Here is a 15,950-nt window from a genome sequence, read left to right as displayed (position 1 = left end):
CCTCCATCCATCTTTCCATCTCCACAGCCAGTTTATCCTGGCTCGTCTGCCTACTGCCAACCGTACTTTCAAATCCATTGTTTGCTCTGTCAGTGTAAATGCGATAGTTACAAAAAAAAAAAAAAAAACTGATTGTTATGTCCCTACTTTAAAAACTTGAGTAGCAGGGCCGGAGCTATGGCATGGGGCATAGTGGGTAAGGCCACCGCCTGCAGTGCCAGCATCCCATATGGGTGCCAGTTTGAGTCCCGGCTGCTCCACTGCTCATCCAGCTCTCTGCTATGGCCTGGGAAAGCAGAAGATGGCCCAAGTCCTTGGGCCCCTGCACCCACATGGGAGACCCGGAAGAAGCTCCTGGCTCCTGGCTTCAGATAGGCGCAGCTCCGACCGTTGCAGCCAACTGGGGAGTGAGCCAGCAGATGGAAGACCTCTCTCTTTCTCTCCCCTTCTCTCTCTGTGTAACCCTGACTTTCAAATAAATAAATAAATCTTTTAAAAATAGATCTTAGTGAGTATTTCAGGCATGGAAAGCCAAGACACTCTGGCAAAAAAAAAACCTAAATGAAAGATCTCTGTGAGTGACACCCCAGTGGAAAGAATGGGCCATCAAAGAAAGAGGTACCTTTCTCTGAAGGGAGGAGAGAACTTCCACTTTGAATATGGCATTGTCTAAATAAGATCGGAATTGGCGAACTCAAAAGGCTTCCATAGCCTTGGCAACTCATGACAAAAGCCTATGGTGATTATTGATGCCATAAACAAGAGTGTCAATTGTTAAATCAACAACAGGAGTCACTGTGCACTCCATGTAGGCTCTCTGTCCTTAGTGTGTTGTACTATGTGAATCAATAGTATAACTAGTTATCAAACAGTACCTGACACTTTGTGTTTGTGTGTGGGTGGAAACTGTTGAAATCTTTACTTAGTATATACTAAATTGATCTTCTGTATATAAAGATAATTGAAAATGAATCTTAATGAAGAATGGGATGGGAGAGGGAGCGGGAGATGGGAGGGTTGCGAGTGGGAGGGAAGTTATTGGGGGGGGAGCCACTGTAATCCAAAAGCTGTACTTTGGAAATTTATTTTTATTAAATAAAAGTTAAAAAATAGATCTTAGTAAAAAATAAGAATGGGAATAGGAGAGGGAGGAGGAAGAGGGTGAGAGTGTGAGTAGGAGGGCAAGTACAGTGAAAAGAATCACTATATTCCTAAAGTTGTATTTGTGAAAAGCATAAAGTTTATATTCCTTAAAAAAAGTTTTCTGGGGAAAATAAAAATAATACATTAATCAATTTTAAAAATTACCTGGGTGTCAGATAATGCCAAACTAAGAAATTTTAATTTAATCATGCCAACAGCTAGAAGTGAATGAAGACAACATAAGCCAGAGAATTAGACAATCAAATTTGCACTTCATGAAGAAGATGATAGTGATGGTGACAGCTGTTATTTACTTAAACACTTGTTGTATGTCTGATTCTGGATTAAGTGCTTTACATGTTCAATGACACTAAGTTAAATTTTCTGAAGTACTTACTATTATTTTCCCCATTCTATAAGGAAACATAGGCTTGTCAGGTGAAGTGATTTACCTTACAACACAGAGCCAGTAAATGATACAGCTGGTACCCAAAGCCATTTCTGCCCTTAATTGTTCTAGGACAGACATTTCCAAAATGAGCTGAGATGATTAGGAACTGCTTTCTGCAGGAAGACATCAAAGACCAAGAAGCAGCTGGACAACAAAAGTTTGGAGCAGGGAGGCTGGGGCAGAAACCATCCTTGTATGAGATGCCAGAAAATGTAAAATACACAATTCAAGATTGTCAAAGAATGCAACCTTTGCTTCCCACTTGAGGGAATGGAATACTTTCTTTCCTTAAAAAAATTTTAGACTGATACTCAAAACCAGAAAGAAAAAAAAAAATACAAGACCAAGAGATACAGTAGGTCCATGACTAGTTGAACTGGGAAAAACAAGACCCAGAAGTTTTCCAAATCTATAAGAACAGAGACAACTGTATCTTGTTTCACTACAGAATTTAGCACTTTCTTTGGTTTATAAATGTTAGCTGAAATAAAAATGAGCTGGAATTGAAGAAGGAATGAATTATTTCAGAGATCAAACTAGCCTTGACCTCTCTATCCTAGTATACTGTAGAAAACAGGAAGGATGTGACTCTTTTTTTTTTTTTAAAAAAGGAAGTATTGAGTGCACACGGAAGAGACTTGAGAGATTCTATTGTCATCATATGTTCCTGAAGGTGATAACGTATTGTTTTACATGTACCCGTCTTAGTTTCCCCAGTTAAGAGTAGTTCACTTGGTCAAACAGAAAACCTTAAGGCAGGTTCTGCAGGTGTCTTTTTGTTATTGTTTTGACTCCAGCTCAAAGAAAAGTGCCTGCTTCTTAAAGAGGACATAGAGTTGTTTTTGAGAGAATGACCTTTGGGTTCAGTCCAACCTGAATTTGAATGAATAACAGCTTCACTATTTACTAGATGAGTGACTTTAAGTCATCTCTCTGGGCCTCAGTTTCCTTATCTGTGCAATGGCCATTATGAAAATTAAATGGGATAAATGTATTCAAATAGTTGGCACATAACCAACTCAATAAAAAACAAATAGTATTGTATCTAAATGTTTCTATATTCCTAATTAGTACATTACCATGCCCAAAAAAGAAGCTTAGTAAGTATTTGTTAGTTGGTTATTGATTATCATTAATAGATATTTATATCTTTTTAATCCCTTGGCCTTTAGAATTGAAAGTTTTAATAAGGCAGAACTAGCAACAACTTGTTAAAATAAAACACAAAAGACACATTATATCTTAACATTTATGTGTTAAGATAATTAGACATTCCCTTTAGTATACTGTGAAGAACATCGATTCTTTAATTTACTGATAAAATATTACACAGTAGGCTCTCAGATTAAATTGAGCTTCATTAGCTTCTTTTAATGAATAAAAATATATTCAAAACACACTTAGTGAGAAGCTAACAGAAAAGTGCTTTGTACTTAGCCGATACTTCTTCTGCCTCTTAAAAGTCTTTGTATCGGGGCTGGCACTGTGGCATAGCAAGTAAAGCCGCCACCTGCAGTACCAACATCCCATAAGGGAGCTGGTTTAAGTTCCAACTGCTCCACTTCTGATCCAACTCTCTGCTATGACCTAGGAAAGCAGTTTTGGGTCCCTGCACCAGTGTGGGAGACCTGGAAGAAGCTCCTGGCTCCTGGCTTCAGATAGGCGCAGCTCTGGCCATTGTCGCCAATTGGGGAGTGAACCAACAGACGGAAGACACCTCTCTCTCTCTCTCTCTCTCTCTCTGCACCTCTCCTTCTCCCTCTGTGTAACTCTGACTTTCAAATAAGTAAATAAATCTTAAAAAAAAAAATGCTTCACCATGCCACTTAATCAAAATGTTAGCAAAGCTTATATTATGCTATAAATTTCATCATGATAATACAAGATAACATTTTAAACTTAAAGACATCATAAGTGCTTATTGGGATCTTAATATCCACAGCATCAAGATAGATATATATTATTTCAATTAACTCTCTTAAGAATTTAACTTGTTTGTTGATATCTGAAACAAAACTTGATGCAAATAAAAACTGGCAACTGTCCTCCAATCAAGAACAACGATGTGTATCCATTAGACACCTGAATAAAAGCAATCAAATTTTAAGAGATCATAACACAATACTTGGCCAAGCACATACTTTCAAATTTTTAATGTTTATTTGTTTATTTTCATCTACTTGAAAGAGCAAGACACAGAGAGACAAAGAGAGAGGGAAAGAGAGAAAGAGAGAGAGAGAGAGATCTTCCACCAACTAGTTCACTCCCCAATGCCCACACAGCCAGGAGTCCAGAACTCCATCTAGGTCTCCAAGTGGGTAGCAGGCGGCCTAAGCACTTGGGCCACCATCTACTGCCTCCCAGTATGCGCATTAGCAGGAAGCTGGATGAGAAGCTGACTTGCCCCAAATGGTAGAGTTAAAAACATACCAGGGGATTCCAATTCAATCCCATCAAGGTGGCATGTACCAATGCCATCTCACTATTCCAAGTGATCAATTTCAGTTCACAATTGATCATAATGAAAGGACTAAGAGTCAAAGGGAGCACATAAACAAGTCTAGTACCTGCTAACACTAACCGATGGAATAAATAAAGGGGAGAGTGATCCAACATGGGAAGTGAGATACTCAGCAGACTCATAGAATGGCAGATGTCCTAAATAGCACTCTGGCCTCAGAATCAGCCCTAAAGGCATTCGGATCTGGCTGAAAAGCCCATGAGAGTATTTCAGGCATGGAAAGCCAAGACACTCTGGCAAAAGATCTCTGCGAGTGAGATCCCAGTGGAAAGAACAGGTCTTCAAAGAAGGAGATACCTTTCTCTGAAGGGAGGAGAGAACCTCCACTTTGACTATGAGCTTGTCTAAACAAGATAAGAATCAGAAAACTCAGAGGGCTTCCATAGCCTTGGAAACTCATGACTGGAGCATAGGGAGACTACTGATGCCATAGACAGGAGTGTCAATTGGTAAAGTCAACAACAGGAGTCACTGTGCACTTACTCCTCATGTAGGATCTCTGTCCTTAATGTGCTGTGTATTGAGATTTAATGCTATAACGAGTACTCAAACAATATATTTCACTTTGTGTTTCTATGGGGGTGCAAACTGTTGAAATCTTTACTTAATGTATACTAAACTGATCCTCTGTAAAAAAAAAAAAAAAAAAAGAAATTATCAACTCCCAACTTGACTCTCACTGGGATTAAACATGACAATAGGTCTGATCTGATTTCATCATCATTTAAAAAAATCATCTATTATTTTTCACTTTATGTTTCTGTGTGGGAGCAAACTGTTGAAATCCTTACTTAATGTATACTAAGCTGATCTTCTGTATATTAAGATAATCGAAAATGAATCTTGATGTGAATGGAAGGGGAGAGGTTGTGGGAAAGGGGAGGGTAGTGGGTGGGAGGGATGGTATGTGGGGGAAGCCATTGTAATCTATAAATCGTACTTTGGAAATTTATATTCATTAAATAAAAGTTAAAAAAAAAGTAATTTGCTTGGGGCTTGCACTGTGGCATAGTGGGTAAAGCCGCTGCCTGCCTGCCCATATGGGTGCCGGTTTGAGATCCAGCTGTCCCAGATTCTATCCAGCTTTCTTCAATGGTCTGGGAAAGCAGTGGAAGTTGGGCCAAGTGCTTGGGTCTCTGCACCCACAGGGGAGACCTGGAAGAAGCTACTGGCTCCTGGCTTCGGATCGGCCTACCTCCATCATTGCGGCCATTTTGGGAGTGAACCAGCAGATGAAAGACCTCTCTCTCTGCCTCTGCCTCTCTGTAATTCCACCTTTCAAATAAATAAACAAATCTTTAAAAATAAATAAATAAATAAATAATAAAAGTAACCTGCTCAATGGAGTAAATAGCTATAAAAATTATAAATATGAAGGATATGTAGCAATGTGGAAAAAAATAGTGTATAAAGTGTCTTGTCTTCAGTCACAATTCTCAATATTGAAAGATGATAGTTTTGGAGTCCTACACTTTTGCTGTGATGCTATGGATGAATTCAAGCAGCAGTGGAGAATGTGTTGACTGCAAAAATGAATACTAGGGGGCTGGAGTTGTGGGTAGCGGGTTAAGCCACCTCCTGAGATGCCAGCATCCCATATGGAAGCCAGTTCAAAAATCTGGCTGCTCTGCTTCCAATCCAGATCCTTACTAATGTGCCTGGGAAAGCAGTGGAAGATGGCCCAAGTGTTTGGGACCCTTTCACCCACATGGGAGACCCAAATAAAGCTCCTGGCTCCTGGCTTTGGTCTAGCATGGCCCCAACCATTGAGGTTATTTGGGGAATAAACGAGCAGATAGGTCTCTCTCTCTCTCTCTCTCTCTCTCTCTCTCTCAGCCTTTCAAATAAATAAATGAATAAATTACCTTCAGAAACATTTGTAAGCAGTAGAAAATAGCAATTAATAACTGTCCTATTGTGTATGTTTATATTCTTTAGGATAATTATTTAATTAAGGATATCTGGAGTAAGAGTTTGACACAGCAGTTAAGATGCCACTTGGGGGGGTCGGCGCTGTAGCGTAGTGGCATAACGGGTAAAGCTGATGCCTGCAGTGCTGGCATCCCATATGGGCGCTGGTTTGAGTCTCAGCTGCTCTACTTCTGATCTAGCTCTCTGCTATGGCCTGGGAAAGCAGTAGAGGACGGCCCAAGTCCTTGGGCTCCTGCACCTGTGTGGGAGATCTGGAAGAAGCTCTTGGCTCCTGGCTTTGGATCGGCTCAGGTCCAGCCATTGAGGTCATCCGGAGAGTGAACCAGTGGATGTGAGAGCTCTCTCACTCACTCGCTCTCTCTCTTCCTCTGCCTCTGCCTCTCTATGTAAATCTGCCTTTCAAATAAATAAATCTTCTTAAAAAATGCCACTTGGAATGCCTTTTAAGAGAGTTTGAGTTTGAATTCCCACTGCATTCCTGATTCTAGCTTCCTGCTGATGTGCACCCCAGGAAGCATCAGGTGATGGCTCAAGTATTTGTGTGCCTGCCCCCAAATATGGGAAACCAAGATTGAGCTCTGGGCCCCTGGCTTCTCTGTGCAGGTATTGGGGAAGTGAACCAGCAGATGAAAGCTTCCCCCTCCTCTCTCCCTTCTCCCTCCGCCTTTCAAATAGAATTCAAAAAATGTTTAAAAAGACTTTTTCCTCACAAGTGAAGTAACATGAAAGTAGGTAATAAGTCTTCCTTCCTGCTGTGAACTTCAAAATAATAATGATAAATATAAAAAGATGTCATTTAAGAATCTGTATGAAGACAGGACTTTTTAAAATAAACATGGAAACATGACACCATGATGATACCTCCTCTCTCCATACTTTATGCAATTCAGGAAAAACTACCTGGTTAGAACTCTGAGGGATACATAGTAAGCTTAAAACGTATTCCCTGTCCTCAAAATTCTAATCTGGATAGGTAGAAATAGTCAAAAATCAGGAGGCCATAAGCCTGAACCTAATGAGAAGTTCAGTTTTGAGAGGCTTAGATCAATAAGCAAGATTACATTGGATGTATTCAGACGTTAATAGAGAAGGATTACGAGGGTACTTTGAATGGCCCGTGGAACAACAGAATTAGAAGATGAGTTTATTTTGGTGCAGAAGAATTTTGGAATCTATGCACACAAGGGATTTTCATTTTACATGTCCAAAAGAATTGAAATCACTATAAGAGATAGCTGCAATCCTATATTCACTGCAGCACTCTTCACAACAGCCAAGATATGGAATCGATTTAGGTGTCCTTTGATGGAAGAATGAATAAAGCAAGTGTGGTACATATATACAATGGAAGGCTATTCAGCCACAAAATGATGAAATTCTGTTACTTGCAACAACATGGATCAAACTGGAGGTTATTATTTTAAGTGAAATAAGCCAGGTGCAGAAGAACAAGTATCATATTATCTTCTTTGTATGTGGAAGTTAAAAAACAGTTAATTTGAACTGGGAAGGGGAGAGGGATGTCAGAAGTAACAAGTTCTAGTGTCCCACTGCACAAGGGGAAAACCACAGAACAGCATAATGCATTGTATTCTTATAAACAACTGGAGGAGATGAGTTGATAGGCTCCAAACATGAGGAAAAGATAAGGAGAAGGAAAGGCTGTTTGCCTGATTTGACTGGTTTGTGCTGTGTATGTTTGCTGAAATAATACACTGCACCCCATAAAAGTACACAAATATTACATAGTCATAAAAAATTTCAAACACTAAAGTTTAAAAATAATAAAATTTAAAATAAAGAAAGCTCTTAGAAATGCACATTATTAGAAACCATGCAGAGATTTCAAAGTGTTTTTTTTGCGCTGGGATAGTCATTGTGGTACAGAGGGATAAACTGCTGCTTGGGATGTTCACATCTCATATCAGAGTGCCTGTTCAAGTCCCAGCCCCTCCACATCCCTTACAGTTCCTGCTAATCCACAAGCAAAGGCTGAAGATGATGGTCCAAGTACTTTAGTTCCTGCCACCCATGTTGGAGACCCAGTTGGAGTTCTGAGTTCCTGGACTGAGCTTGGCCTAGGTTTGGCTGTTGTGGGCATTTAGGGAATGAACCAGTGGATGGAAGATCTCACTCTGCCATTCTCTCTCTCTCTCTCTCTCTCTGTGTGTGTCTGCCTTTCTTTTTCTTTAACAATTCTTTTTATTACTTATTTGAAATGCAGAGTGACAGACAAGACAGAGGGAAAGAGGTCACTCATCTTTTGGTTCACTCCCCAAATGGCCTCAACAGCCAGGGCTGGACTAGGCTGAAGCCAGGAGCCAGGAGCTTCTTCCAGGTCTCCCACATGGGTGGCAGGAGCCCAAGCACCTGGACCGTCCTGTGCTGCTTTCCCAGGCATATTAGCGAAGAGCTGGATCAGAAGTGGAGAGGCAGGACTCAATACAGCGCCCATAAGTATGCCGGCACTTCAGGCTGCAGCTGAACCTACTACACCACACCACCAGCCCCCAATATGCCTTTCAAATAAATAATAAATCCATAAAAACTTTCTTGCACCAAAATAAACTTTTAATTCCATTTTCCATGAACTTTCTGAAATTGTCACATGATGTTATTAAATTGTTTAATATTTAAATTGTCTTCTATAAAGAAGACTGAAATCTTTAAAAATTTTTGAATAAGAATGACATTATTACTCCCTTAAAGTTCCTCAACTTCCTGTCACTCCCACAATTAAGCATAAATTCCTTTATACAGTTTACAGGCTCATCATAATATTTGAATGTTCCTTCCATTTCTAACATCACTATTACCAACCAGTGCCATCCTCACTCTTAGCCACCCACCTCTTTTACAGAATCACTTATTTTGCAAAGTCCTTTAAACTCATACTTTTTCTTTTTACATCTCTCTCCCACTAGAAGACAAGGTCCATAGAAATAAAGAACATTATCTGTCTTCTTCACTCCTATGGCCCCAGCATCTAGCATAGTGTCTGGCACAGTGTAAGCATTCTGTAAATATGTGTCAAAATTAATCTTGGACTGAGCTACAGTATTATAATAAAAAAAAAAAAGTTCAGCTGACAGCATATAGAGTGGGTTAGAAAAGGAGAGATTAGAAGCCAGTGCTGTGACCTAGTAGGTTAAGCCCATGCCTATGGCGCCACCATCCCACATGGGCGCAGGTTTGAGTCCCGGCTACTCCACTTCCAATCCAGCTCTCTGCTACAGCCTGGTAAAGCAGTAGAAAATGGCCCAAGTCCTTGGACCCCTGCACCCATGTGGGAGATTGGGAGGAGCTCCCGCCTCCTGGCTTCAGATTTGCCTAGCTCCAGTCTGTCTCTCCCTTTCTCTCTATGTAATTCTGACTTTCAAATACATAAATAAAAAAAGAACTAGACTTTAAGAAAAGATCAATGAGAGATAAATGTTTAAAAAAATAAAAGAGCCGGCGCCGTGACTCACTAGGCTAATCCTCCCCCTGCGGCTCTGGCACCCCAGGTTCTAGTCCCAGTTGGGGCACTGGTTCTGTCCCAGTTGCTCCTCTTCCAGGCCAGCTCTCTGCTGTGGGCCGGGAGGGCAGTGGAGGATGGCCCAAGTGCTTGGGCCCTGCACCCGCATGGGAGACCAGGAGAAGCACCTGGCTCCTGGCTTCTGATTGGCGCAACGCACCGGCCATAGCGGCCACTTGAGGGGTGAACCAACGGAAAAAGGAAGACCTTTCTCTCTGTCTCTGTCTCTGTCTCTGTCTCTGTCTCTCTCTCACTGTCTAACTCTGCCTGTCAAAAAAAGAAATAAATAAAAAATAAAAGAAAAGGAGAGATTAGAGTCTAGCAAACCAAGTATAAGGCTACTGGAGTGATCCAGGCAAGAGGGAATAATGACCTGGATTAAAATTGTAGGCATGGACATTTTGTACAGCAGTTGAGAAACTACTTGGGATGTCCACATTTCAAATTGGGAGTGCCTCAGTTGGAGTCCTAGACCGAATTCCAATTCCAACTTCTTATTAATGTGCACCCTGGGAGGTAGCAGGTGATGGCTCAAGTACCTGGGTGCCTGCCACCCACGTTGCTGACTTTGGTTCAGTTTCAGGCTCCTGACTTTAACCTGGCCCAGCTCTGGCTGTTGCTGACATTTGCAGAGTGAACCAGTAGATGAAAGATTCTCTCTCTCTCTGTCTCTCTCTCTCTGTCTCTTTCTGCCTTTCAAATAAAACAATGAAAATAAATCATTTTGTATAAAATTTTAAAGACATTTTGGTAGGAGTAAAAAGCAAAGGAATAGACAAAAAGTTTATAAGCCTAATTGGGAAAGTAGCATTTATTAGATGTAAATCACGGAAGGACTATGTTAAAAACTCTTCAAAATAGGCCAAGGTTGTAGGTTAGTGATGATAGTCAAAGACAGAAAGAAATCAACCTAAATAAATTTGGGAGAAAGGAGGTGCTAGCATCATTTTTGGGGCATGTTGAATTTGCAGCAACAATGGGACATGCAAATGTTTGGAATATGGCTGGATTGAGATTATGACTAGAGATACAGATTTAGGAGCAGTCAACATTAAGGAGATAAGCCATCAGACTGAAAGAAATCTAAAAGGGACAGTGTAGAAAGGAAGGGATGAAATGTTAAGAAAAATTCAAGTTAGAAGACAGGAAAAAGAAGGAACATAAGAAAATATACAGTGGTACACACAGAATAATGCAAATGTTGCTGAAAGAATTTCACAGAAAGGTGTTGAGTAGTGTTAACTGCGGAAACCAAAGAGGGTGAAGACCAGGGAAAGGCTATCAGATTTGACAAGAGATCACTGTCAACTTTTGAATGTCAGTATTCAGTGTGGTCTGGTGACAGAAACTAGAATGCAAGAGATGGAGCAAACCAATTAAGAAAAGATTTTTGTCAGCAACGTGATCATTCAGGATTACACCTGTTTTGAATGAAGATGTTGTAATATAAACTCCCAGAAAACAGCAACTTGAGTCAAGCGTTAGGTAATGAGAAAAACAGAGGCCTGAAATTATTGTGTTCAATACATCCAGCTGCATTTATACAAATATAAAAGTCAGTAACTCACTGGGTGGGGTGGGGCATATCTGAAAAAAAGCATAGACTACATCTACATACAAGGATATGTATGAATCTCATAAGAAACACTTAGGGAAAGAAACTAGGCACTAAAAAAACCAGATGTAGGTGTGGGCATTTGGTGCACTAGTTATGATGCCTGTTGAGATGCCAGAATTCTGTATCAGAGTACCAGCTCCACTCTTGAATCTAGCTAATGCATATTCTGGGATGGAGCAGAAGATAGCTCAAGTACTTGGATTCCTACCACCCACATGGGAGACCTAGATGGAGTGCCCAGCAACTAGCTTTAGTCTGGCCTACCCCCTGTTGCTGTTGCAAGAATTTTGAGGGTGAACCAACTGATAGGAAGAGATCTCTCTCTGTCTCTCTGTCTCTCTCCCTCCTTTCTTCACTCCCTCTCTTTGTCTCTCTGCCTGCCTGCCTGCCTTTGAAATAATAATGAAAATAAATGAAATGAATAATTATAAAAAGAAACCAGACACAGAAGAGTACATCTTGTATGTATTAAATATGAATGTATGTAATGTATATACATTCATTCACATACAAATCAAAACCAGGACAAATTAATCTATGCTGTTACAAGTCAGGACAGTGGTTGTCCTGTGGCAAGTGAGTGGAAGGAGACCCAACAGTGACTGATGATCAAGATGGGTGCTCGTTTTGAAGGTGTGCTACTATGTGAGAACTCATCAATCTGTACACTTGTGAAGTATGTGTTTTTCTGTATGTATGCTTAAAAAAAAGTTAAAAACCAACAATCAGGGGCCGGCATTGTGGTGTAGCAGATTAAGCTGTCACCTGCAACACTAGCACCCTTATGGGCACCAGTTCGAGTGCCAACTGCTTCACTTCCAATCCAGATCCCTACTAATGTGCCTGGGAAAGCAGCAGAAGATGGCCCAAGTGCTTGGGCCCCTGCACCTATGTTGGAGACCTGGAAGAAATTCCTAACTCCTGGTTTCAGCCTGGCCCGGCCCCAGCGGTTGTGGCCATTTGGGGAGTGAACCAGAAGATAGGTCTCTCTCTGTCTCACCCACACACACACACACCATAACTCTGTCTTTCAAATATATAAGTCTTCAAAAAAAAAAAAAAGCAAACATGTTGCTGTGGTCTGTATGTATTTCCCAAAAAAGCATGTGTTAAACAATCTCTAATGCAATAGTTGTCGAGGTGGAGTCTAATAAGAGGTGTTTAGATCATGAAGCCTCCACCCTAATAAATGAATTAATGTTACTTATAAAAGCACTTGAGATTCTGAGTTTGAGCTCTCCTTTCCTCATACTGTTTTGCTTTTCTCCCTTATGTCATAGAAGGACATTTCACAAAGGTCCTTGTTAGATGTGGGCCCCTTAATCTTGGACTGCCTGACTCTAGAACTGCAAGAAATAAACCTCTGTTCCTTATGGATCGCCTGGTTCCTAGTGCCACTGTCAAATGCTCAGTTTCTCAAATAATTTTTACATTTATCTGAAGTTTTTGATTTCTGACAGATCTCCATTGTTAGCTTTTATATATCTGTTGAACTTGAGAGTTAAGTCAGAGAAAATACTTGAAGTTTTCTTATCTGCCCTATACCAGCAATGTTACCTGAGCTAAAACCAGAACTTGAGGTTAGGCAGGATGAAGTGCTGCCTCACTTGTATTCAGAAGGTCTTAAAACTCCCCAACTTCATTATTTTCTCCAACTGGAGCATTTAATAAATTTCATTTTTTCTACCTGCTTTGTGCATTAATCTAGACAAAAGTTTCCACACATTTGAACCCAAAATCATCTCAAATGAGTAATCTGGATAAGTATACATCTTGTCCTGCACATATAATTGCTTATATGGTCACAAAAATTAACCTAATTTTACTAATTTAAAGGTTATTCAAGCCAGTTAATTTTTATGCTTGGAGACTATCCAAAGGTGATTACACATAACCCTTTCTGTGCTTCAGAACACATCCCTACTGTTTAAAAATATTCACAAGGGACAGACTTGTACATAAGTACATAAGGTCCCTCCAGTTCCCCAGGCTTTGCAATCTTTTATCCCGAAAGCATAAAAGTGAACATAATGACTTCGGTCCCTATTCCTTCCACTAATTGTTAATTGATGCTTATTACATTTTTGCTATCTCCAATACTCTTTAGAGAGCCTGAAATACATCCACTAATTCTGCAGTTACCTGTGAAGAGGAACAAAATCAGCACCATGATCACCGTGTACCCTAAGTACAAAACAACACTTGCAATGCCTGTGATCTGAAGTTTCGTAAAGAAGTAATGAATTGCATAGATGAAACAATAAACGGCTGTAAAACTGGTGGTCAAAAAGGACCTCCACCACCAATGATAATCCTGTAAAAAGAGAGAAAATAACTTTTCTAATAAATTTCTACATAAATGGGATGCCAATTATAGTGATTAGAAAAAAAAAAGAACACAAAGCAAACTTCCTAAGATATTGATTAAAAGAAATAAGGGGAAAGTGTTATAAGAAATTTCATAAAATATATAATGTAAGTCCTGCTTGAGGTGCCCTCATGATCGCAAATGCCTTGTTGCCAGGAATACCACATGTGCCTTCTGGGATTGGATTTCTAACATGTGTGCTCTGACTATCATAACACTGCCTTGGGGGCCGGTGCTGTGGCGTAGTAGAGGGTAAACTGCCTGCAGTGCCAGCATCCCATGTGGGCTCTTGTTCTAGTCCTGACTGCTACACTTCTGATCCAGCTCTCTGTTATGGCCTGGGAAAGCAGTAGAAAATGGCCCAAGTCCTTGGGCTCCTGCACCCACATGGGACGTGGGAGACCAAGAAGAAGCTCCTGGCTGCTGGCTTCGGATCGGCTCAGCTCTGGCCATTCTGGCCATTTGGGGAGTGAACCAGCGAATGGAAGATATCTCTCTCTCTCTTTCTCTCTCTCTCTCTCTCTCTCTCTCTCTCTCTCTCTGCCTCTCTGTAACTCTACCTTTCAAATAAGTAAATAAATCTTTAAAAAAATAACATTGCCTTGGCCCTGGAAAGCAATTAGCTCATATTCAACATAGTGGCCAGAATTGAGCTTGGCTATTGATGCCTCAGGCCTCATATGAAAAAAAAGGATGAAGTGGAAATTTAAAATAGGCATTGTGGTTAATAGGATTTGCTTTAACTGGCTAAAATCAGGACTCAGGGAGGGCATGATGCAGGTCAATACTGTAAGTTGTTCTCACCCTGCAAACTTCTATGGATGACTTCTAAGGATTGTAAAGACACTGCAGGCAAAGGCTCCAGGGTCAACAGAACAAAGAGTCGACATAGCAGGTCTGAGGCTGCGACTTTCACAAGGGTCTTGCTTGTAAGGTTGGTGCATGGCTGCATCTGAGGGTTTGGCACTGAATCATTCCCTGACTGGTAAAACTGGTTTGGTATACCTCAGCTGTACAAACACTGTGATTTATGATGAACACTTGATTTCCTCTTGGGAGTCTTGAATTTTTTTAGTTTCTAGGCAGAGGATGCCTATATGAGGCATTCCCAATAAAATTCTTCAATGCTGCTAAGTCTCTAACAGCCTTCCCTGAACAAAAACATTACAGATATCTCACTGCATTTTTTCACTACCAGTAAAAGGAATACATTGTGTATACTCTTGCATGGAAAGGAAACAGCATATAACACCTGTGTCTTTCCCCCCAGCTAATCCTGCTGTGTGTCTCTGCTTTGTAATAAACTCTAGCCACGTATACATTTATATCTTAGTTCTCCAAGTCCTTTCAGTGAATCACCAAATATGTTGGTGATCTTGAGAACCCACAAAGGAATAAAAATGTACCCACTATGTGCTTATTGCTATATGTTTCATTAGTGATCATAGCAGATTCTCTACGACAAAATGTACTATCATATTAATGAAGTTAAATATATACATAATTATTTTTTTACCCTTATACCTGTAATTCAAGAAGAAACATCTCTAAGACAACATGTATGTAAGAATCATTCCTTCACCCTTGTATTGCCACCTTTGAAGGATCATATTTAACTACCAAAATAAGATAGAGTTAGAGGACTTAAGAGAACAAGTGCCTTTAGCAGCAATATCAAATCCACAAGATAAAATCCTGGCCTAGTCTTCAAAGAAAATTATAATTGTTGAAATGGAAACATCATCATTAACAATAAGGGAAGCTGGGTGTGGGGTATATCAAAATTCTGTGTACTACCTCATGGTTCTTGTTTTGTAAATTTAAAACTATTCTGAAATTAAGTTTGTTTAACAAAAAGAAAACCATTGAACCAGATATTTTATATGTCCAGATATCAAATCAGTCCCCTATATCTTTCTATGTTAATATTATGTAGCAATTATAGCAACCGGGCAGAAATAAATCACTTTCTGTTTAAATTTTCCATCAGAGTAGCATTAACTTGATAGCTGCATCAAAGTCAAAATGTCTCATTAGGAAAACACAATATAAAACCAATCCCAAGTCGCAGCAACCACACAGTTAACATTTATTCCGATTCCTTTCTAAACACAGACTTGTAATTCCAATAATGTAAGTTCAGAAAGCTTAAGATGCATTTGTCTCTTATGTCTTTACCTGTGCGCGGAGATGAAAATAGCACAGCAAAACTGCAATTTCTGAACATGTAATAAAGAGAATTATAAAGATGATGAAAAAAAATCCAAACATGTAGTACATTTCATGAGTCCTGAAAACAAAAATAATAGGTTTAGAATGAATAGTAAACATTGAAAAATCAGCTCAGTTCTGCTCAATGGACTGTCACACAAGTCTCTAAATTATTTTTTAGACCTTTAA

General features: G+C 39.9%; 1 protein-coding gene across 6 annotated transcripts in view; it reads right to left on the bottom strand.

The window, feature by feature from the left end:
• LOC100353059 (transmembrane 9 superfamily member 2) overlaps positions 1–15,950 on the bottom strand; it is a 95,221-nt gene that overhangs the window by 3,189 nt on the left and 76,082 nt on the right. For 4 of the 6 annotated variants that reach the window (XM_070066948.1, XM_070066947.1, XM_089323773.1 and 1 more), the window contains 2 exons: positions 15,729–15,840; positions 13,325–13,496 (listed from right to left, as the gene is read on the bottom strand). In XM_070066948.1, the coding sequence (XP_069923049.1) occupies positions 13,325–13,496; positions 15,729–15,840 (284 nt within the window). The remainder of the gene's footprint in view (positions 1–13,324; positions 13,497–15,728; positions 15,841–15,950) is intronic. The other 2 variants (XM_089323772.1, XM_089323771.1) reach the window with 1 other exon arrangement.

The sequence above is a fragment of the Oryctolagus cuniculus genome, chromosome X (genome assembly GCF_051225735.1).
Source record: "Oryctolagus cuniculus isolate XC-2025 breed Fujian yellow rabbit chromosome X, ASM5122573v1, whole genome shotgun sequence".
NCBI lineage: Eukaryota > Metazoa > Chordata > Mammalia > Lagomorpha > Leporidae > Oryctolagus > Oryctolagus cuniculus.
This window is presented reverse-complemented; position numbering and strand designations above follow the sequence as displayed.